The following is a 22,016-nucleotide window of genomic DNA, read 5'->3' as shown; positions in this document are numbered from 1 at the left end:
ATCCCTCTAGAATTGATTGATATATTCCGCCTAGCCAAGACAAAACTGCTATTTTTCTTGCAGTAGTATTCAATATCCATAAACCGGACGCAAATTATCCACCGGTCATAGTCTGCTGATGAAACTCTAATACATCTGGTTAGGGCAGCCGTTTTATTTAGCTTCGCATAGTTCTCGCACCTATGGCTTGGCCTTTTTTGTTTCTCCATGGAATTTTACCAACACCATCAATTGATACATTTACTGGGCTCCACGAATATGATCGATGCCCCAGAACGCCAACAGCTCGGCGGAGCTAGCTAGCATTCTTCAATTGTAATTCTTTTGATTGATATGATTATACAGCTGTGGGAAAGTGAGAATGAATTTTGAAGGAATATAAAATTGAGGTTGATTTCTTCATTGTTAGCTTTCAGAATAGTTCAAATTACAAACGTGGTGTCCTGACTGGTCCCAGATTCTGCCACTATGAAATACATGTATGCCTTATCTGGCTCTGCAGAGGGCTTTGCAAAGGGCGTAACGGGAGGAGGATCTGCCACTGCGGTGTACCTACAACTACCGATGAGCTGGTTTCGTACTTGGGCGACTCGGAAGCTCGTGTGATCGTGCTGGATCAAACGTCGGTTTCACTCCAGGCTTCACTGTATAGTCTTGATTCGTTAACAGATGGCAGATATGATTTCACTGATATTGAAGGCACCACAACTGCCGCCGGATGCACCCTTGGGGAACTGCTTCGGCCTGCCAGACGCCATTAATCAGAATGACTGGCGCACCAGCTACCAGCCGGATGCTCCATCGGTGTCCGTGACATAGTATGTCTCTTGATAACTTCTCCCGGCTCATCTTTCCCCAAGATAGCGATTTTGCGGCTGACATTACGTCAGTTATAATGCCGGGGCGCTTGACATCACGGTCGCACCGGATAAAACACTCATTGGCTCAGGTTCTAGCGGTATAATCAAGGTTAAAGGGTTGAGAATCGTCGGCGGCGCGACCAATATCATCATCCAGTGAGTAGAACCAATTCAAGAAAAGTGAAGTAGCTGATATTTTCTCGTTCAAAAATATCGCCATTACAGACATTAACCCCGGATATGTTTGGGGAGATGCAATTTCTATTGATGATGCCGATCTGTTGTGGATCGACCATGTTACGGTACGACTTGATTGCACGCGGTTTGTGATTGATGCTGATTAAATTGTTGTCCGCTTTAGACTGCCCGCATTGGTAGGCAACATTTGGTGCATGGAACATCGGCGGACAATCGTGTGACAGTCTCCAAGCCCTACTTTGCCGGCGTCACTAGCTATAGCGCGACGTGTGATGGTTACCACTATTGGGCCATCTATCTCGTTATATCTACCATTTCAGCGGTCGTGCTCCTAAGGTCCAGGGTAACACCCTTCTGCACGCGGTAAGCATGGATTCATCATATTCATAGTCTTGGAGACTATTCAACGGAATTATGAATAACTAACCTGAAACCCGGTTCTAGGTTAATAACTACCGGTACGACTCCAGTGGTCACGCTTTTGAGATCGGTTCTGGTGACTATGTTCTTGCCGAAGGGAGGGTGTTTCAGAATGTCGGTATTATTTTTTAGAGTCATTGAATGATGGACAGCTGTTCACATCACCCTCTACAAGCGAAAACACCGTTTGCGAAACATATCTAGGCCGCGATTGCGTGATAAATGGTTTCGGAAGTTCTGGTACCTTTAGTGAATCAGATACTGGGTCCTTGAGTGACTTTGAGAGCAAGAATCTCGCGATCGCTTCGGCGTATACTGTTGTGCAAACCAGCGTACTTTGATTAGCTAGTCAAAGTAACTTGTGGATGGTGTTGCCGTTGTGGTTCTTGTCTGAGAAACCATTTGCTGAGCCGTAATATTTCTGTTCGCTGTATGCAAATTTCGATAAATGAGACTGGTCATGTAGCAGTGTCATCCCCTTTGTCGTTATCAATTAGGCATCAAGCTATCAAGGCCGTATTAAGATGCAGCGAGTATGCCAGATCAGAAATTCCACAATATTATTTGGTTATATTCGTAAACCATCATGAATGATTTCCTTTCGTCAATCCACTTCGTCAGCAGGTAGAGATTCCTCAATCTTCCTTCCAGGATACTGTCGAAGTGCTAACCTACCTAGGGATTGTGCTAGCACAAACCCCTTGGTACTGAAATTGACGAGGACAGTTTGACACCACTTATATTTCCGGGGCGATCGTTGAAAAAAGAACTGCTGGGCAGCCCATAAAGGAACCAAGGCGATCTGAAAACCGTAACCCTGGAGACAATTCCGTCCGCACCCAGCCATGGCTTGACATATCTTGGACGCGAAGTGTTCGCCAACTGTATCGACGTCCCTGATCACATCACCGGTAACTTGTTGTTCTGGTGGCGTAGCTGTCGCCGTGTTGTCGACATTCTGAGTATTTTTCTGGGTAAACCTATGCATATGCGACATGATGCTGTGCACTACTACCTCGCCATACCAATACAGCAAAAGAATCTGAGCTATATAAGCATTCTGAAATGTAACACTCTCTGGGAATACATCCTGCAAATCAGAGTCCGGATCAAGATACGGGTGTCGCTCTTCTAATTCCAGGTAGAACAGAGGACCGCTTTCCTCAGATTGAAACCCCGCATACCAGAAAATCAGCTCGTCCCGTAGTGCATGGCATTTCCCAAGGAGCTCCTGAGCTGCTCGTATCGCATCTACGTCTTTAGAAGTTGATTCGATCTGATCTGCCTTTGCTAGTAATGAGGGAAGACGAATCAAAATGTCGAGCAACCGATCATATGGCATATCAGATAAGCCACACCATTCAAGCCCGGCAAGAAATGTCGGTTTTCCACTTCCATAGGAGTCCCACAACTGCAAATCTCAGCTTCAATACCAGTAATAGCGTAAATGGGGCTCTTACCGCGGCAGCTCGTATTCGTCGATAAAGGTTCATATCGAGCGGCGAGTTTTCTGATGGTGGCCCTCGCAACCTGAGCAAATGACACGCCCCTTTCACGTGAAACATCCAGCCTTGTGGACTGTTACCTGTAGTATGGAAGAGCTTCGATTCAAATTAGTACTTAATGCCTACTCCCGGAATAAAAACTCACTTCGTATATCGACATGCTCATGCAAGCGGCTAGGACCCCTTCATCGATCGAATTCTGAGATAGTCTCGCTCGCATCCGCATCAGAGCCTCATCATAACAACGCTCTCCCTGATGGAGTAAGGTTTGATTTTGATGCATATCTCCAATATATGCGAGAGACAGTGCGGATAGAGACATGTCCAAAAAATTCCATTTTCCGAGACTCAAAGGCCAACTTCTTATCCAAGTCAAAGCAGTCTGATCTTCCCGAGGATGTGCTGGTCGACCCGGAAGATAACTATCCAGAAAATACGACAACACCTGTATTCGGTTGGCAGAGACCGAGTGGATCGAAGGAGTGAGCGACTGGAGCGGCACTTGCCGGGATGACTTCAGGGTGATCTTTTTTGTATTGCCTTCGTCAGTTGACCCATCAGACGTGCGGGTCGTGGATATCTTGGTAGGGACGACGTAGACAAAGCTTCGCTCCTCACCATAGCCTTCGCATTGGTATCCGGTCTGGTGGCATCGTTTGCATTTCGGCTTCGCTTTATCGCACTATTCACACATTTCGGTTAGATAAAATGTTAGATATTACAAAGAAGAACCCAGAGGACTAGGGCCAAAGGAGTTGCAGGGAACAGACACTGATCTTTCGACGACGACACGTCAAGCAAGGGCGGAATACCCTGGACCTGGAGCTGACCACCGCGCCGGCACCATTATCGCGTCTCATTTGTACGACGGCCTCTCAACAGAGTGCCGTTTCACGTTGTCGATTGTGAAAGGACATTGAATCGAGAAGTCAGGGGATTTTCATGGCAACCAGTAGTGAGCGTCGCGTGAGAGAGGCCACGAAGCTGAGATAAAGTAAGGAGTGATCAATAACAATAATGTTTCCCCGCATCATATTGCGGCTGGCGTTAACGGCCCCATACCGGTACGCTCAGCCAACCACAGGCCGTTGGAACAATTTCGAAGCTGTTTGGAATTTGCTACTTCCGGTTTGGGATTAGTAAGGGTCTGGCAGTGGAATGATTGGCTCGGAAACATCCAACTATTGAAGTCTGTGACACCTCTGGAGACATCAATCTGCGAAACACGAGCTCCTGACTGTGGTTGGACCTCCTGGAGAGCCCTACAATAGGGGTCTTCTCTGCAAATCCAATTATCGTTTTGTCGATCAAGACTACTCACATCCAACCATCCCACGTCAATGAACGGTCCGATTGCACCATTGGCGACAGCCTTGACCGAGAGTGCTTTGAGTTAAATTAATAAGGAGGTCTGACTATTATTATATTAATATCGGGAGCACGCTCTTTGACAAATTTGAAATAGAGTCTCGTGTAGATGGAGAAGAAACTTTTTCGTGTTACATTAATATATTCCCATCACTTCTTATCCATGTGGCCTAATAAATTAAATACTCTTCGCTGCTGGTCGAGTCCATGATTGCAATATAGCAACCGCCACACAAATAACGCCCATTATCCAAGTCGATCGATCGTAACGGGTTCCATTATATCGAAATACAATATTGAAAATGATTCCGCCAAGGTTACCAGATGCGCCCACCGTACCAGACACAATTCCTATCAAAACCTGTTAGTCATCATACTTTCTGAAGCCAGAAATGGGTGGTTACCATTAGCAAAAGGATAGACATGCGGTACAAGCGCAAAATTAGCTCCGTTGGCAGCCTCCAGGAAGAAAGCCATGCCCGCCACTAATCCAAACATAGTAGACTCGCTCTTAGGGTTAGTGAGGCCGATCGCAAGTAAAAACGCGCCAGTAATAGCGCACAGAAAGGTTAGCCAGATCTTCTTCCCCAGAGCGAGTTGCTGTGGCGATAAATAGTGTCTGCAACATACCCACCAAGAGGACGGAAGACGACATTCAATAAGCCAAACATCGCTGCCCAGTCACCAGATTTTGTCTGGCCCATTGTGGGGAAGTTGCGGGAATAGTAACTGCCAAGAACTCCGTCCAATGCTAGTTCAGCGCCGAAAGTGCAGGCATATACCATGGATAGAGATAGCGTGGGGAGACTGAAGATCACTTGAAGTGTCTCCTTCCATGTGGGTGCCACAACAAGCTCTTGAAGAACTTGACCTTTCGAGCTATCTGCTTGTCGCTCGGGGTCTGAAACGTACTGGATCTTTTGATCGAATTTGCTCATTGAGTTTGGAGTCACAACACCCGAGGGGATTTTCTCGGTGTTGTTCGGCTCTAGCATGTTCGTGCTCGCTGGCGTATTAATACCATTTAGGTGTCGTTCAGACCACTTTCCGGTTGGTGTGTCTTCGCAAGTGAATATCATGCCCAACGCAATCGAGACAATGATAATGAACGGAACAACGTAGGCAACCCTCCATGCCTTGTGCTCGGTAAGGCCGTGGGAAACGAGGGAATTGTAAACTGCTGGCATGGTGAAGCTGCAAGAATTAGTAAGGAACGAGCTACCTTCACAAAGAAGACGAAATTGCTTACTATGTAACGCCGCCACCGGCGTTTCCTAGACCAGCAGTCAAGGCATTGGCAGAGCCAACCACGCTCTTGTCAAAGAACCCTGTTGTCCACACTTGGCAAGGAACGAAACTTGCACCAAGTATACCGACAAAAAATCTAACCGCAATCAGTCCGGACGGTGTAGTGGCCAGACCAGCCATGGCAGTTGGGATGGAGCCACTCAGTAACAAGCCAATGAAGACCCAACGAGGACCAAACCGGTCACAAAGGGGTCCTGATATGAAACGCACGAGCAGGCTGTATTGACAAATGAGTATTAAATCTTTCGGATAAGGATATAAGTATACGTACGTCGCTAATAGCGCTACGATATTTGAATTGGCTACATCGGTTTGTGTCATGTTGAGGTCTTTCTTGATAGTGTCGGTCAACTATAGTGGCAAAATTAGTATATTTGGACAGGTATTACGACCAACATAGAGTGAACTCACCAGAGGCGGGAATGAAAACCAAGACAAAAACGCCACGAAGAAACCAAGCCATGAGAAGAAAAAGACGCGTCCATAGCGGTTGAATGGGTTCAAAATTGGGACAGACAAGGCTTTGTTGGTCAGGGGATTGACTTCAGGGGTTGCAACCAGGTGGGTTAGGGCATTGTTAGCCATTATGATAAGTTTCAGCGACATATCAAAACAGGAAAGATTCAATGTTGACCACTGAACGGTCCCGAATGAAAATATATGGTGAGGATACTATTTGTTATTCGTATAAATCGTAGGTATCCCGGACTTTTGAAATGTTTATATCAGAAAAAAGCAGTGATTACCATCCCAGAAACTGGTTTGGTGTTAGCCTGGTTGAAAGAAGCGGCAAGGTCCAAAAGACGTGGGATGAAAAAAGCAAAAGAGGTTTTATCAAGCATCTCCATGGAGTAATAATGTTAATATGTTGAGGGTTACGAGACTGAGCATATAGTTGTTGGTACTATTGATCGATCTGACGTCTGTTATCGTGGAGACAGCATCTCCGCGGCACTGGGATCAACAGCTAACAAGGACCCTCCGGATTAAATCGAAATAATGGGATTCGAACATGCTGACCATGCTGACAATGTTGATAAAGTTCTAAGGCGAGTGGGAGGGATACAGGACTCGAGACAGGTTTTCCCACCCACCCCGACTTCTCCCTGAAAAATTCCTACGGGTGATAACCATACAAGATTCTATTGGATGGACAACGCGGCTTCTAGCCCTAAGAATCAGATGCTGTGTCCAAGCGTCATTGTGCCGATTCCTCGAGGTTAACAACCATCACTCTAAACTTAGCAGTTGGCGATTGAAGAAAACGTACCCATGTTCAGGGACCTTCCACGGAGAACTTCTCCGGTTTCGAAATCAGCTAAAGGCGATTTAGCCATGCCATTCTGGATCCTTGTTGTGGATTGTTTTCGAATCTGCTAAGCCTGATATTGGCCAAGCGTGGTGGGGTGCCCCACTGATAAGGCATTATCGGGCATCCCTTGCGATGATTGGTGACACGTGATCCACTTAGCCCTATCATTGTATAACCACTATATTTTTTCTTCCATATCTCTTCATCTTTTATTATTGCTATTATTACTATATATTTTTTTGGAAGGAGCAATAAAACTTAATGAACCTTTCGTGGAGCTCGATACTAAATGCAATTTCTCCACGCTTCACGCCAACATATATGTCGGCATATATGCTTGCCCAAGGCGAGCACCCAGTGACATCAATTGATGCAGGGCAAACGCTTTATACCATATTTTCTCCTCCCATTGTACATGTACTCTCTAGAAAATTCAATCAGCTGCCAAAATAGCATAATATTGAGGCACTTAGACCGAAATTTCCTGCAGAGCTATCAAAAACACTTAGATATTAACGGGGTGCACGAACACATTCCAAGGTATATATATTTATTAGGATAATTAATTTCCTTTCAATACTCTAACGCTATACGCTTCCGAAAAAGGACGGCAAACTAATACCATTTCTTAATTATCTACCCGAATATACAAAACATATAGCCAAATCGTCACTTCGTATCATCTTGATCAATATCACCAATCGATACCGTTCGCACCCACAGGGACGTGTTCAAGCCGGTTCTTGAGATTCTGTATCTTCCGCGCCCTTCCACCCTTGTAGATTTTGTCTACCTGATCAAACGGATCAACCGACTCGCTCTTCTTGATCTTCCATTTCTCAGTGCCGAGAATAGAGTCTAGTTCGTCAATTGGAGGGAGTTTCAAATAAACCCAGCCATCCTCGCGCTCCTCCGCAGGGAATGTTGCAATGTTCATTGCTTCATCATTGGAACATCGGCCAGCTTGCTCGCCGTTGAGCTCAAAGTTGCGTTTGTGATAAGGGCAAGAAACCCAATACTTGCCCGCGTCGTCGTCGCCAATTAAGCCATCCGAAAGCACAAATGCACGTTTGTGTGGACACATTTGTTGGGTGGCATAATACTTGCCTTTGATCTTGAAAAGGCTTAGCTGTGTATCACCACGTTTGATGTTTGCGGACGAGATTTGCGGCTTCCCATCAGAGAAATGACTGGCTTTGATAATTGGCTGCCAGGTCGTTGCTGACCATGGATGGCCCTTGAAATCCTCAGTTGCTGAACTGTCGGGCCAATACGTCGGCCGGATCTGGTCACGTTCTTTGATGACTTCGACAGTCTCAACTGTTTCCGAGGTATTGCTGAATTGCTCAAAGTATTTCCTCCTTTCTGGGTTTTGAATCGTTTCCTTCCATTCACAAAAGTAGCTATCGACGAGTCTTTGCATCTGGCGCTCCATTTCTGAACAAATTCCTAGCTTGTCGTCAAGAATAACTTCTTGCAGATACTTGAGTCCGCCAGGTAGGTTCTCAATCCAACGTGCTGTACGTTGCAATCTGTCGGCGGTGCGGATGTAGAAAATACAGAATCGATCTAGAATAGGGATAACCTCTTCTGGTGGAACATCCTTTGCTAGAAGTTCCGCGTGTCGCGGTTTGGCACCTCCATTGCCGCCGACAAAAATGTTAAACCCTTTATCTGTCGCGATTAGACCGAAACTATCAAGAATAAGTAATAGCCAGCAATGTATAAAATTAAAGTCTCACTCTTTGCTTTGCGCCTCAGCACATTCTCTAACACAACCAGACACACCGCCTTTGAATTTATGGGGAGCTCGGATGCTTTTGTATCGCTCTTCTAAACGAATAGCCATACCGACGCTGTCACCAACACCGAATCTGCACCAAGTAGTTCCAACACAGCTCTGTTTTAATGTTTAGCAACTTCAGATGCTCCTTGAACATGGTTAGAGCATACGTACCTTGACTGTCCGGAGTGATTTGGCATATGCATGGCCGCTTTCCATTCCCGCCTCCACTAGTTCAGTCCAGATGGCAAGAAGGTCTTGCTTTTTAGCACCGAACATATCAATTCGCTGACCTCCCGTGATCTTGCAATACAGATTGTATTTCTTTGCTACTTGTCCGATTGCGATGAGTTTATCGGGGGTGATCTCACCACCAGCAACACGGGGAACGACGGAAAAGGTTCCGTTGCGTTGAATATTTGCAAGGAACCTGTCGTTCGTGTCTTGGAGCTCGTGAACAGGCTTATCCATGAGATGGGGGTTGAAGAGACTCGAAAGAATAGAAGCGATTGCAGGCTTGCAGATTTCACAGCCAAGAGAATCGGGGTTCTTGCCGCAGGCTTGCATAACGTCGTCAAAGGACTGGAGTTGTCTAATTGCGATCACGTTATACAGATCTGCTCGGGAATATGGAATGTGAGCACATACTAGGAGTTATTAGCATAAGACAGCCACTGGAAGGATGAAAAACTTACGATGGTTGGAAACTTCTTGGCCCATATCGAGCATGGTCTTGTTGAAGATGGATTGCACCAACGGCATACATCCACCGCAGCCAGTTCCCGCCTTCGTGCAAGACTTAACCTTTGCGATAGTTGAGCAAGTGCCATTTTTGATATTGTCGACTAGGTCGGCTTTGGTGACATTATGACACGAACAAATTTGAGTATCATCATCACTAATACATTTAGAAACATAGTCAGGTGCAGTATGTTGTAGGCCAGAACTTACAGATCATCGGCATTCTCCTCCCCGTCGCTCTGTGCACCCAAAATAAATTGACTGGGCGGAACATCTAATTCTTTTTGACTCTTTACCATCTGGTTTAGCTTGGCATAGTCTTTCGTGTCTCCAATCATCATTCCGCCCAGTAGGAACTTTCCATCCAAAGTAAACAGATATTTCTTATAAACGGCTCCAAATGGGTCCTTATATGTCAACGCTTTAACTTTGCGTGTATCATTCGTAGGTTTCCCTAAGGCTTCGAATGCCATGACCTTTTGAGTTGAAGCTCGACGGCCGGGCAAAAACTTCGGGCCATCTCTGTCTGCAAAAAAGTCACCAAAACTAGCGACGTCTACGCCGAGAAGCTTGAGCTTGGTGCTCAAATCGGGACGGTTAAAGTGTTTGAACTCATTCTCCGGGTGCGTAAGGTTAAATGCTAGAACGTCGGCCATCTCGATACCCGGAGCGATAATCCCAAAGGTTTGATTTTCCCAATTGGCGCATTCTCCGACGGCATAGATGTCTGAGACTGATGTTTGAAGGTATTCGTTAATGACAAAACCTCCGCGTGGAGCGCATTCAATTCTGGCTTTGACTGCGAGCTCGTCACGTGGTCTTACTCCAATCTGGAACTTCGTCAGTTTGCTGCATCAGTTTTCTTAGAGATGCAATTCCATACCGCAAAGCAGATACAAGAGCAATCCAATTTCTCTCCATCTTCAAACGTAATACCAGTAACATTGTTGCCGTCGTCTGTTTCAATCCGAGCGACTCTCTTCTGATGCAAGACCTCTAATCCAAGCTCGCGAATCTTTTCGGTGACCAAAGTCCCTGCATCGGCGTCTAGCTGTCGCGCAAGAACATATTTGTTCCGGTCTATAAGTTTGACACTACCAAAGTCTTGTAGATCGGTCATCGCCTTGGCTGCTTCCAGGCCTAGGAGACCACCACCAACCGTAACGCCTGTTGCGCCCTTGTGTTGAGATGCAAAGTCAATCAACCGCTCCAAGTCAGAGATTGTCCTGTACACGAAAACGCCCTTGGCATTGTAGCCAGGTGTATGCTCTGGTAGGACTGCATCCGAGCCCGTTGCCAGAACGAGCAAATCGTAGGAAACCCAGTGGTTGGTCGATGTCAGCACCTGCTTCTTGACTGGGTCTATTTCGGTGATCCGGGTGTCGAGATGGTATCGTAATGAGCCGTTTTGGAACGAGGAGTACTGTCCAAGTCAATATAAATGTTTCCTAATATTGTTCTTAAACCGTCAACTCACCCATTCCTGGGGGTTTAGATATAAGTCTTCGACTTTTCGGTGCTCAAAAAATGTCGATAACCCAACACGATTGTATGCAAGGTGCGGCTCTTCGCCGATCACTACAATTTCGTATTGCTGTTTCTCAGTATCATGCTTCATTATTTTCTCACTGGAACGGTCAACTTGGTGCTACACTCAGTTTGGACGACCGTCTTACATGAGTGAAATGGCCACCATCCCCAGGCCTACAATAACAATCCTTTTTCGTCCATTCACCCGCATTTCATTCTGCGAAACTGTCATTTCCATCGAGTATGAAAGCTCGGTTGTGTGAGTCTCATAGCTTCCGGTATCGTTGACGAGAGGGCCATGATCCGCCTCCAATGGCGTTTCTATTTCCATCATCTTGGTGTCTGGTGGGCAACCTCTGCCGCGCGTGTAATAAAATGGGAAGAGAAAACACGCAGCCTGGAGGACCGTAAAGAACTCCAGACAGCTGCCCAGGCCCTAAAATTGAGATCCAATTGCTCGTTCAACTGTATATCATGGTGGCCAATCCAAGCTGCCCAATATGCCCTGACATAATCCCATTATGCGCGATCTGCGGCCTCCAGGACCGCGATATGGTGATATAAGCATATCAGTCACCCGGCCGAGTTCTGGCCTTGAATTGAATCTGAGGCGCATCCGCCTAACGGCTCTATGAGTATTCGCAGTGACACAGACCAAGATCTCCGCGGAACAGAGCACGCAGTGGTCTTGGTCGCGCCTGGCCATTTGCAGGAGATAAGGGCAAGTTTGGTGTCTCGGCTCGGCCAATCATGGACCAGCACCGCCGCCCAATCAGATAAGGTAGATACAAAAGCACAAAACCACACAGGCACGAAAACCGCCTCAGCTCTGGCTCTGACACCACCAAGACTAATAGCGATGACTTATAGGCGAGAGGTGCCGTTGGATGGCACTTCTCCGTGGAGACTTTCTCCTACGAATTGACGCTTTGGAGTGTGTTCGTCCCACGATGGCGAATAACAATGCCTTTATGAGGAAAAAGAAGATTATTTGTTATGGATGACAGCAATTTCTTATGTCACAGGTATTGAATAGCACCTTTAGTAACGGCTGTCTCCGCAGATATCCGTCTGCTGGATATGTCATGCTATTCTGGGCCGAAATTGTATTCTAGTTGCTGACCGTTAGATTTTGAATCTACACAACCTTCATGAGTCCCGGACCCCAACTCATTCATTCCCTTTCAATTAATTGCATTGCGAAATGTAGAGAAATTTTCTGGAATATGAGTTTTTATCTTTTATGAACGTTTTTATTGACTCGTTTCTATACACGTATCTCATCTCCATCTCTGATCGTGCTGAACTGCAAACTCTCGAACAATAGACGGGACTCGCCCCAAAAAATAGAAAATGGCCACCATCACTCAGACAAGCCTCATTGACCATGAGAAACTACTCAAAATTAGCAACAAACAGAAACTATACCCCACCATATCGTCCCTCACAAAAGCCAGGGAAAATGTCGAAGTGCGTGAGGTGTCTGCGAAGACGGAACCGCTGCCTGATATCCCACTGCCACCACCATCCAAGACTCCTACCGAAGTGTTGAAAATCGATAGAGATACTCCAGATCACCATGTACCACGTGATCCGCGGCTCATAAGGTTGACGGGTGTGCATCCATTCAATGTCGAGCCACCACTAACAACTCTCTTCAATGAAGGTAGGGAGGTCACCATGTGAACAATCTATAAAAGACGGATTTGCATAGAAGCAAGTATTGACAGTGTGCTTTTTCTCTTATATTAGGCTTCTTGACGCCTCCCGAATTATTCTACGTGCGAAATCACGGGCCCGTACCGCAAGTTCGTGACAAAGACATTCCATCGTGGGAAATTAGCATAGAAGGGTAAGCAATATCCCACTGTTACCTTTGCCAGTCAAATACTCACATAGGGATTTTTTATTTGATTTAGGCTTGTCGAAAAACCAATTGTTTTAAATTTCAAGCAGGTGCTCCAAGAATTCGATCAAATCACTGCTCCTGTCACCATGGTTTGTGCTGGAAATAGACGTAAGGAACAAAACCAAGTGCGAAAGTCAAAAGGTTTTTCCTGGGGTGCAGCTGGTATCTCAACAGCTTTATGGACAGGCCCGATGATGGCTGATATAATTAAACGGGCGAAGCCTCTCAGAAAGGCAAAGTATGTCTGTATGGAGGGGGCTGATAAATTGGTAAATTTTGAATTGTCCAAAGAATAAAACCGATTAACATGCTAATTGATCTTCAGCCAAATGGATATTATGGAACTTCGGTGAAACTTAATTGGGTATTTGACCCCAATAGAGGTATCATGCTTGCTCATAGAATGAACGGAGAGCCCCTCCCTCCGGATCATGGCCGGCCATTGAGAGCCGTAATACCCGGACAGATTGGGGGACGAAGTGTAAAGTGGTTGAAGAAATTGATTCTGACCGACAAGCCAAGTGAAAACTGGTATCACATTAACGATAACCGAGTTCTACCGTGGGTTTGACTTTCCATCTTTCCTCTTGGTGTTTACTGACTATCGGTCTGTAGAACGATGGTCACGCCTGAGCAAGCTGCCCAAGAACCCAAATGGTGGACTGATGATCGGTATGCTATATACGACTTGAATGTGAACTCAGTAGCTGCTTTCCCACAACACAATGAAGAGCTGCATTTATCAACCGCTGGTCCTATCTATACAGCTAAAGGGTACGCCTATGGAGGAGGTGGCAGACGGATAAATCGTGTTGAAATTTCATTAGATACGGGGAGATGTAAGTCACGCCAACGTTTTGACACAAAAACCCCGCCATACTAATATTTTAACCCAGCTTGGCGATTGGCAAACATAGAATACCCCGAGGACAAATATCGCGATTTTGAGTCGACACTATTCGAGGGTCGAGTTGATATGTATTGGCGAGAAGCCAGCTTCTGCTGGTGCTTCTGGAATCTCGAAATCCCAGTATCAATTCTGAAAGAGAGCAGTGCAATCCTAGTGCGGGCGACGGACGAATCTCTCAATATTCAGCCCCGGGATATGTACTGGTCGGTTCTCGGAATGATGAATAATCCCTGGTTCAGAGTCGCCATTCTGAAGGAAGATGACGTCCTCAGATTTGAACACCCAACGCTACCTGCTCTCCAACCCGGTGGCTGGATGGATCGAGTCAAGAAGGCTGGCGGAGACCTAACAAATGGGCAATGGGGCGAAAAATCAAAAGATGACGAAGGTTCAGCCGCCAGCAACCGGCAACCCATGAAGGAGATTTCGATGAAGAAGGACGGTGTTAATCGCAGTATCAATATTGAGGAATTGAAAGCCCATAGCTCGACTGCAGGGGCGTGGTTTGTTGTGAATGGAGAGGTATACGATGGGACCAACTTTCTGGAAGGCCATCCTGGTGGTGCCCAAAGTATTGTCTCGGCAGCTGCTACAGATGCGTCGGAAGAATTTCTCGCAATTCGTAAGTTGTGCAAATCTCATGAAACATTTTGAAAAAAAGGAATGCTAATGAAATATCTAGACAGCGAAACTGCCAAGGCAATGATGTGCTATTATCATATTGGCACCCTCGACAAGGAAGCCCAGGACATACTGAAGGATGATTCTCAAAATCAGTCCTCTTCACAAACCCCAGATGAGAAGTTCCTTCACCCCAAAGTATGGAAGAAGGCCGAGCTCTGTGCCAAAGAGTCCATCTCGTGGGATACTCGCATATTCACATTCAAACTCGAAAACGAATCCCAAACTCTCGGCCTGCCTACTGGCCAACATCTGATGCTGAAACTGAAAGACGGTTCTTCTTCCGAATCAATTATCCGATCGTACACACCGCTGTCAGAAACAAACCAGATGGGGACCCTTGATGTACTCATCAAAATCTATTTCGCGACCGAAACCTCCAAAGGCGGCAAAATGACCATGGCGCTCGATAAACTAAGCATAGGCGATACAGTCGACATCAAAGGACCGATCGGAAAATTGACCTATATTGGGAACGGCCGGGTTCTGCTGAACGACAAGGAGCGTCATGTAAAATCGTTTCGCATGATTTGTGGCGGAAGTGGCATCACGCCTATCTTCCAGATTCTGAGAGGTGTAATGCAAGACACTACTGATCCTACAGAATGCGTCGTTCTCGACGGAAACAGACTCGAAGAAGACATTTTGTGTCGAGAGGAACTCGATGCGCTTGTATCTGGAGGCGACCCAAGGTGTACAATTGTGCATACTTTGACGAAACCTTCCAGTTCTTGGAAAGGTCTAAAAGGCCGTATATCAGAGGGCTTGTTGAAGAAATATGTGGTGCCAAGGGAAGATAGCTTGGTGTTGATATGTGGACCGCCTGCGATGGAAAGCACAGCAAAGGAGATTTTGTTGGCACAGGGGTGGGATGAAAAGGACCTTGTTTTCTTTTGATTTAGTTTAGACAGTGCATTTCTTACGGCGTTTGGTCATAGAGCTTTTTCAATGATTAGTAATGTATTGAGACATGTCTGTATATCGGGCGATCTGGTAAATAGGCAATGTCGAATGAACAGTTATGATCGTCGTTAGCTCTATGCAAAGCATTCTATACAAATACACAGCAGCAGATTCGCTAGTAGTACTGCTTCAGGTCAAGCCGCGCAAGTAGATACTCAAAGATACTCGACGTAGTCCTTATAGACATGCTACTACTACCGCCTAGCTGGGTAGCGGTTGATTTAAAAGCCATCTTTCCACCATCCAAGCCCCGAAGAAAACGCACAAAGACACTCATTTGCTTTCTGAAAGTGGCATAAAGTCGATGCACTGTCTTTTCGTTTTGCTGCCGGATTCCATGACTTCCATCAAGCCTAGACAGAGGCGCAAAAGCAAGAATGGTTCCGAACATTTCCTCCAAGAGTTTATTCACCTGTTCATGACGCTTGCTTAGAAACAGTGAGAATAGGATTTGATCGAGAATATCTTCGTGATATTGTCGTAAGCGATATAAGGAACCGGCAATCTCGATGGTTTCGTCAATATCACCTCTATCTAGGCAAGACTTGATTTTGGACAAGGTACTTTCGAATCGTTTCCAGTTTGATCCGATTCCGATTTGAAAAAAATAATCGTTCAAAGCTCCTATCACATGATACGAGTCGACGCGGAATTTTTGGAAGATATTATGCGTGTCTCCGGATAGAGAGCTCCTGGCAGTGGAATCTCGCACAAGACCGTTGACAACAGACACCATGCGAACCAGTCGCAGCAAGTGCTTGAAGAGTCGGTCGTACTTTTCCAGTGACCGAGTTGTAATAACGCTCTCTAATACTGCTGGAGGTTTATATTGGAGGCGAAGGAAATCCAGTGCCTCAATGGCATTTGGGTCCTTGCACTTGATCAACTCAGCTCCACTCAGTTCGCGAATAGAAAAACTCAGACCCCCTGGTAGTTCATTATCTTTTGCCTCTGGCTGCATTGATAATGTATCTTTGTTCTCAATGGCAGCATGGCACTCGGTCAAAAGTCCCATAAGAACTAAACGTAATTCGGAACTCGCCGGGGGCCATGTATCTCGACTACCAAGTCGTAAGCCAGTGTTGAAACCTCCGCGTGCCACGCCAGACTTTCGCTCGCCACTACTCAATTCAGGATCGAATAAAGAGTGTGATAAGCGAGAGGCAAATACGCCATCGCCCAAAAGTTGGAATCTCCATTGTAAATTTAAATGATGCTGTAGCTGATGTCGCTTGAAGAGAAGGTGAAGACATGAGAAGTCAACAAGTTGGGCTTGCACTGCTAATGTAGGAGCTAAAGAAAGGTATAGCACTGAACCTAGAGGAGGTCCAAAGGCCGTTTCGGTGGAGCTAGAAGAATTCGGATTCAGTAAGTCGTTCTCTTCGGCGTATAGGTACAAATTATCGGCTTCCACATAGTCATTATTTGCTAAAACTCCAGTTATATGCCGTCCACTGTCGAGATCAATAAGTTCAAATTCCTCAGTGCCACTCGCTCCATCAAACTCGTTCCCCCCGACGTTTGTGTCACCAGATCGTGTTGCAGGGCGAGACCTAGAGGTGTCACCTTTGTGATATCTAAGAATTTCTCGCCGCAATTGATTTTCGTAATCAGCTGCCTTCTGTTGGATCTGTTCAATATCCGTCCATAAAAAAGCACAGGTGAGGCCGGGGGGTCGTGAATTCTCAACTACATCCTCCCTTGAGATAGGGTGGTCTGGCTGATTCTCTTTAAGCAAACGAAGCGCTTTTCCGGTTTCGAATATTAAACGCGCTTGATCATCTGGTAAGGAAGACGGCATCATTTCGGGATGATAAATATATTCGATACTTGCCGTTTCAAGCTTATTCTCGCCCAGCTGGTGGGAATTTTGCCACTCGACAAAACTCCGCCTGTTAGTTTGCCCTTCAGCTAAAAGAGGCTTATCGCTACGTAGCCCAACCCATGATTCAACCAAGACCAACCATGGTTTTATGCACTTCTGGACGATCTCATGTAAAATTTTGGACAACCAGGGAAACCTTTGCTCCTGGGTTTCGCATATCTCCAATAACACTGAGATAATCTCATTCTCGTTTGTAGCTTTCTCAGCCGCAGAGATGATATCAGCCAGTGTGCTCACTAGATCACCACAATTTCGAAACAAGGATTGGATCTGGATCAAGGAAATTCTCGGGTCAATTTGTTTCGATAACTGTTTTTCAAGACTGTATATCATAATAGACGCCGCGCTGGCCAAGCCAGTAAGAGCGGATGGTTGATCGGAAAGTGACGGGTTGTTTCGCACGAATCTTCGCATTCTTTGCATATGGGTTCCGCATTTCAGAATGTCCCCTACCATGCTGTCTAATGTCGCAAGTTCAATTCCACTGATACGAATATCACGTATACTTTTTTCAAACATTCTCTTCCCCTCATTGTAGTGAAAGAGCATTGAGTTCCATCCTAATCCGAGACGAAGTAACGAGTCCAGAAAAACGGAGGTGCGGATTAAACGGCCGGCATTCTCGAGACCACTCACGGTAGCTTGATGTGACAACGCCGCGTCAAAGCCTTTGTTACCAAATTCGCTCAAGTACGCGGAGACTGGTTCTTGAAATTCACTGTTCAAAAACGAATCCCAAGACCTTAGATTAGGCTGAGAGCCTGTAGGGAGTTCTAGTGACTCTAAGCCCCAGATATTGTCTGCTTCATTACTGTTCACTTCCGACCCGGTCGTCTCATTCGTGTCAGTTTCGAGGATATTGTCGGCAGGGTCGGGTTCGGGCTCGGGTATAGAAGCGTCTGTATCTTCGGTACCGAAGACATTAATTTCATACAGAAGCGATTCATTATTGTCAAAAACGTGGAGATGGGTATCAAAAACGCCCTTCGGAATCTCTGCACGAGTTACATCAGTCACTACGGCTCAATGTGAGGTAAAGAGGGTAACGAACCAGGAAGGGTCGACTCCCATGTGATGGGCTCGAGAGGCTTAAGAGGCTGAAGCGCAAACCTAGAAGGCTGCCACAGGTCCTTAACCTTGAATGGGTCATCAAAGTCATCCCCCAGATCCATTGTTAAAAAGATAATCGCAGACGAACATTCTGCTTTGGATATAGCTGGAGAGTTCTTGTACTGCCCCGCGAGCGCGTAAACAACCCGTAGTGCAGCTACGAAGGAGCTAGTCTGTATTGGGGAAAGACGTGGCTGGACGCACGGACCATTGCTTATTCCGCAGTCTCTCCGATATTCCAATTCCGCAGTTAGTCATATCCATTGCGCAACTTCCTTCAACAACACAGAGAACCATACTGATTCGGATAATTGCGTAGCTGGTACCCGAGAAGATCATTCTCGTCTAGCCCTTCTCTATAGAACACCTCTATTCTTGCCACAATGCCTCCCAGGAAGAAACAAAGAGTTTCATCGCGGACAGCTCCGAGCACACCGCAAGCTGAGAGCGCAAAACAGACAGCATCTACAACCATTGCAACAGACAGTTCGCAAAAGTCCGACACTGAAAACGACTTGGTTAACGACCCTTGGACGGATGAACAAGAGACTGCGCTGCTGAAAGGCCTTGTCCGGTGGAAGCCTGTTGGTTCGTCACCCTTCAATATCCCCTCCAGCCTCGATCAAAGACTAATCCATGGCCGGCCTTCTCTACAGGAATACACAAACATTTCCGAATGATTGCAATATCAGAATATATGAAGAGTCAGGGTTATGCGCCGGTCCACGATGAGCACACACGTATTCCAGGAATTTGGAAAAAGCTGAATTCACTTTATAATCTCCCTGCGCTGGACGAAAGGGTATGTGTGATATCCTAAGTTTTTTTTATAACTGTATGTAGGAAATGAGCTAACAATGTCCTATGTTTTTCAGGAGGATTCGATCATTTCACCTGATGTGGACGAGTCAGAAGAGTCCGAGTACTGCCCTTTTGAACTACCAGACGATGAGTACGGCGAAATGATGTTTGCAAGACGTCTCGCAGCGCAACGATCAGAGTCGCCCGAAACATCTACTCATCAAGGATCTAGAAGAGGCAGTACAGTTGCTGATACTGATGGTGAGAATAAGCCTACACGAGCCCTATTTTTGCACGGGTTTAATTTAATTTATATTTTATTAGAACCGCGATCATCTCCCGCGCCTTCACGAGGCCGTCGAGGAAAATCCACTCGGGCATCAACACGCGGTACACGTTCAACAAGATTACAAGTTGAAGTAGAAAAGCCAACTCCCAACCCAGCCAGCGAGGACGAAGAAATGGAAGACGTAGATGCAAACGAAGGCGATGATGAAGACGAAGAGAACACCGATGCAGGAGAGGAAGATAATGAGGAGGAAGAGCAAGACGAAGAAGCACCTAGTTCTCCTGCGGCTCGAAATACCCGCACGCAGGCGACAAAGTCTAAGAAGGAAAAGAAAGGCACAGGTACAGCCACCGGCGCCGCAACAAGGCGAACGGGAAGGCGCCGCTAAGTCATTTGTTCAATGGACTGTTTTTGGTAAAGTTTTCATGTACGATATATGTGATAAGAATCGGGCTTTCCAGGATCTTGGCAGATAGGCTGGATCTAAATCTGAATATACCTTGAGAGTTCATGTTTTAGGTGTTTAGTATTACTTGTATCATGTAGTCGAGTGAGCTCCAGATGTTTGAAGGCGGCAAGACAATGGCAAAATAATTCAATCAGTTAACTAAACCAAATGCGAAACTTATTGTGGTCTATATCAGTGATACCAGCCATCTAAGTACAGGTAGAGGAATAATGTTTCATGGCTGCTCTGATACATGCAGTCGAAGAAAGATTCGTGAAAAGGAAGTCGGATATCTGGCTAAATAATACAAAGGGTGGTCGGTCAGGTAAATTTTTAACTTACACTTATAGGCGCTTGATGATGGCACCAGCATATTCGTGGGTCTTAGCACTTCCGCCCAGATCACCGGTGAGAGTCTAGTGTTATATTAGCATTTGGATCAAACAGGATCGAAGTGACTATCGCGAAATGAATTCTTACCTTGCCCTCGGCCAGGGTATCAAAAGCGGCCTTCTGGATGCGAGCAGCATGCTCGTTAAGACCCATGTGTTGCAGCATCATAATACTGCTCAGCAGGAGAGCAGTGGGGTTAGCAAGACCCTTTCCAGCAATATCAGGAGCAGATCCGTGCACCGCTTCGAAGATAGAGCACTCGTCACCGATGTTACCAGATGGAGTGAGACCAAGACCACCGATAAGGCCAGCGCACATGTCAGAGAGAATGTCACCGTACAAGTTGGGCATGACAAGGACCTTGTCGTTGTATGGTGTAGGGTCGGTGACCATCTTCAAACAAGTGTTGTCGAGAAGTTCGGCATCGAACTCAATGTCAGGGAATTCCTTAGCAACATCGCGAGCAGTGTTGAGGAAAAGACCGTCGGACATCTTCATGATAGTAGCCTTGTGCACAACACGGACCTTCTTCTTGCCAGAAGCCTGGGCGTGTTGGAAGGCGAAGCGGAGAACACGCTCGGAAGCCTCGCGTGTAATGAGCTTAATACTTTGGACAACACCATCCACCACGACGTGCTCAATTCCAGAGTATTCACCTTCGGTGTTCTCACGGATCAAGACAGTGTCAACATTGTCGTAGGGTGTCTTGTAACCGGCGACAGAGCGGCAAGGTCGGAGGTTGGCAAAAAGGTTGAAAGTACGTCGAAGGGTAAGGTTCAATGAAACATGGCCCTTTCCAACGGGAGTCTGTCAAGAAATTGAATGAGCATCGCGTTTCGACGGCAATCAAGCAGAGGGTTAACGAACAGCAAGAGGACCCTTGAGAGCGACGTAGTTCTTCTGTACGCTCTGAATGGCCTCGTCTGGGATTGTGGTGCGTCCATCCTTCAGAATTGGCGTAACATCAACGGGCTCCCACTTGATAGGGACCTAGAAGAAAATCAGCTCATGTTGCGCTTGATGCGGGATTTTTTGTTCTTGTACTTTTGCGGCTGAAAAGATATCCTTGATGGACTGAGATATCTCAGGGCCAATGCCGTCACCCTCGATCAGTGTCACAGTGTAGTTACCCTAAATAAAACATGATTGATTAGCTTATAGTTTTCTACGTATGCGGTGACTGCGCGGTTCGAGGCGGATGAACGGAAATGCGACGGGTGTTTTACATCAGAGCCTTTCTGTCCCTTGAACGCGCCGACTTTGCCTTTGGCGGCAGCAGCATATCCACGAGCCTAGAGGTAAAAAAAAATTGTTAGAGATATGCGATTGAGAGATTTTCGCTTTGCAGCGGAGCTGGACAAACCTGTGAAAATGGGGATGCTTGGGTGGGCACGAATCGCAGGCCCCGCAAGCATTGGCGCGAAGGCGCAACAAAAGCACGCGCGGAAATCATTTTGATGTATGCCAAATGCAGCTTCTTGCCAGAAACCCCGTCGTGAAGAGAAAAAAAAATCAGGGTGTTGCGTAGATTCCAAAAGCAAAAATATGAAAGGTGGTAGGAATGAAAGAGTTTATCGGCCGCTAGATCCGATTGCCGTTGTA

The 22,016-nt window shown here is 46.3% G+C and overlaps 8 protein-coding genes across 8 annotated transcripts; 3 read left to right on the top strand and 5 right to left on the bottom strand.

The window, feature by feature from the left end:
* Positions 1 to 468: 468 nt before the first annotated feature.
* BGW36DRAFT_426141 (pectin lyase fold/virulence factor) lies at positions 469 to 1,819 on the top strand (the record flags this gene model as incomplete). Its single annotated transcript, XM_046220221.1, has 8 exons — positions 469 to 577; positions 677 to 818; positions 891 to 1,016; positions 1,042 to 1,162; positions 1,222 to 1,325; positions 1,379 to 1,421; positions 1,503 to 1,580; positions 1,631 to 1,819. 8 exons carry the CDS (start codon positions 469 to 471, stop codon positions 1,817 to 1,819), a joined length of 912 nt encoding a protein of 303 aa, XP_046072897.1.
* A 258-nt stretch (positions 1,820 to 2,077) lies between these two features.
* BGW36DRAFT_145775 (uncharacterized protein) lies at positions 2,078 to 3,972 on the bottom strand. The gene is made up of 4 exons (XM_046209472.1): positions 3,754 to 3,972; positions 3,129 to 3,665; positions 2,939 to 3,079; positions 2,078 to 2,889 (listed from the first exon to the last, which is right to left on the bottom strand). The coding sequence occupies exons 1-4, from the start codon at positions 3,841 to 3,843 to the stop codon at positions 2,083 to 2,085; spliced, it is 1,575 nt and encodes a 524-aa protein (XP_046072896.1). The 5' UTR covers positions 3,844 to 3,972; the 3' UTR covers positions 2,078 to 2,082.
* A 557-nt stretch (positions 3,973 to 4,529) lies between these two features.
* Positions 4,530 to 6,244, bottom strand: BGW36DRAFT_396216 (nitrate transporter; the record flags this gene model as incomplete). The annotated part of the gene is made up of 7 exons (XM_046218133.1): positions 4,530 to 4,702; positions 4,756 to 4,951; positions 4,978 to 5,230; positions 5,264 to 5,545; positions 5,601 to 5,876; positions 5,931 to 6,010; positions 6,071 to 6,244. 7 exons carry the CDS (start codon positions 6,242 to 6,244, stop codon positions 4,530 to 4,532), a joined length of 1,434 nt encoding a protein of 477 aa, XP_046072895.1.
* Positions 6,245 to 7,665: 1,421 nt separating this feature from the next.
* BGW36DRAFT_294455 (nitrite reductase NiiA) lies at positions 7,666 to 11,257 on the bottom strand (the record flags this gene model as incomplete). Its single annotated transcript, XM_046211105.1, has 8 exons — positions 7,666 to 8,665; positions 8,714 to 8,871; positions 8,929 to 9,401; positions 9,450 to 9,652; positions 9,706 to 10,325; positions 10,379 to 10,918; positions 10,973 to 11,123; positions 11,172 to 11,257. 8 exons carry the CDS (start codon positions 11,255 to 11,257, stop codon positions 7,666 to 7,668), a joined length of 3,231 nt encoding a protein of 1,076 aa, XP_046072894.1.
* A 1,121-nt stretch (positions 11,258 to 12,378) lies between these two features.
* Positions 12,379 to 15,422, top strand: BGW36DRAFT_293550 (nitrate reductase; the record flags this gene model as incomplete). Its single annotated transcript, XM_046211010.1, has 7 exons — positions 12,379 to 12,691; positions 12,778 to 12,877; positions 12,945 to 13,203; positions 13,260 to 13,495; positions 13,550 to 13,773; positions 13,831 to 14,466; positions 14,527 to 15,422. 7 exons carry the CDS (start codon positions 12,379 to 12,381, stop codon positions 15,420 to 15,422), a joined length of 2,664 nt encoding a protein of 887 aa, XP_046072893.1.
* Positions 15,423 to 15,603: 181 nt separating this feature from the next.
* On the bottom strand, positions 15,604 to 18,545 carry BGW36DRAFT_293256 (putative gamma-tubulin complex component GCP6; the record flags this gene model as incomplete). The annotated part of the gene is made up of 2 exons (XM_046210984.1): positions 15,604 to 18,368; positions 18,425 to 18,545. 2 exons carry the CDS (start codon positions 18,543 to 18,545, stop codon positions 15,604 to 15,606), a joined length of 2,886 nt encoding a protein of 961 aa, XP_046072892.1.
* Positions 18,546 to 18,751: 206 nt separating this feature from the next.
* Positions 18,752 to 20,091, top strand: BGW36DRAFT_406398 (chromatin modification-related protein EAF7-domain-containing protein). The gene is made up of 4 exons (XM_046218999.1): positions 18,752 to 19,071; positions 19,140 to 19,285; positions 19,359 to 19,545; positions 19,609 to 20,091. The coding sequence occupies exons 1-4, from the start codon at positions 18,867 to 18,869 to the stop codon at positions 19,959 to 19,961; spliced, it is 891 nt and encodes a 296-aa protein (XP_046072891.1). The 5' UTR covers positions 18,752 to 18,866; the 3' UTR covers positions 19,962 to 20,091.
* A 3-nt stretch (positions 20,092 to 20,094) lies between these two features.
* BGW36DRAFT_376057 (isocitrate dehydrogenase [NAD] subunit 2) lies at positions 20,095 to 21,982 on the bottom strand. Its single transcript, XM_046215841.1, has 6 exons — positions 21,778 to 21,982; positions 21,641 to 21,706; positions 21,459 to 21,545; positions 21,282 to 21,404; positions 20,502 to 21,221; positions 20,095 to 20,437 (listed from the first exon to the last, which is right to left on the bottom strand). The coding sequence occupies exons 1-6, from the start codon at positions 21,865 to 21,867 to the stop codon at positions 20,366 to 20,368; spliced, it is 1,158 nt and encodes a 385-aa protein (XP_046072890.1). The 5' UTR covers positions 21,868 to 21,982; the 3' UTR covers positions 20,095 to 20,365.
* Between the last annotated feature and the right edge of the window lie 34 nt (positions 21,983 to 22,016).

This window comes from Talaromyces proteolyticus, assembly GCF_021365285.1.
Source record: "Talaromyces proteolyticus strain PMI_201 chromosome Unknown BGW36scaffold_5, whole genome shotgun sequence".
NCBI lineage: Eukaryota > Fungi > Ascomycota > Eurotiomycetes > Eurotiales > Trichocomaceae > Talaromyces > Talaromyces proteolyticus.
The sequence above is the reverse complement of the archived record's forward strand: the minus strand, read 5'-3'. Positions and strand labels throughout refer to the sequence as shown.

Bases quoted from the DNA above. Each gene is read 5' to 3' on its own strand.
- BGW36DRAFT_145775 (XM_046209472.1), bottom strand. From the start codon at position 3,843: ATGAGACGCGATAATGGTGCCGGCGCGGTGGTCAGCTCCAGGTCCAGG. The intron at 3,666-3,753 runs GTCTGTTCCCTG...ATGTGTGAATAG, and splicing joins GTCGTCGTCGAAAGATCAGT to TGCGATAAAGCGAAGCCGAA. The intron at 3,080-3,128 runs GTGAGTTTTTAT...TTTGAATCGAAG, and splicing joins TGAGCATGTCGATATACGAA to CTCTTCCATACTACAGGTAA.
- BGW36DRAFT_406398 (XM_046218999.1), top strand. From the start codon at position 18,867: ATGCCTCCCAGGAAGAAACAAAGAGTTTCATCGCGGACAGCTCCGAGC. The intron at 19,072-19,139 runs GTTCGTCACCCT...CCTTCTCTACAG, and splicing joins TGTCCGGTGGAAGCCTGTTG to GAATACACAAACATTTCCGA. The intron at 19,546-19,608 runs GTGAGAATAAGC...ATATTTTATTAG, and splicing joins TACAGTTGCTGATACTGATG to AACCGCGATCATCTCCCGCG.
- BGW36DRAFT_376057 (XM_046215841.1), bottom strand. From the start codon at position 21,867: ATGATTTCCGCGCGTGCTTTTGTTGCGCCTTCGCGCCAATGCTTGCGG. The intron at 21,546-21,640 runs GTAAAACACCCG...TGTTTTATTTAG, and splicing joins AGGGACAGAAAGGCTCTGAT to GGTAACTACACTGTGACACT. The intron at 20,438-20,501 runs GTAAGAATTCAT...ATATAACACTAG, and splicing joins ATACCCTGGCCGAGGGCAAG to ACTCTCACCGGTGATCTGGG.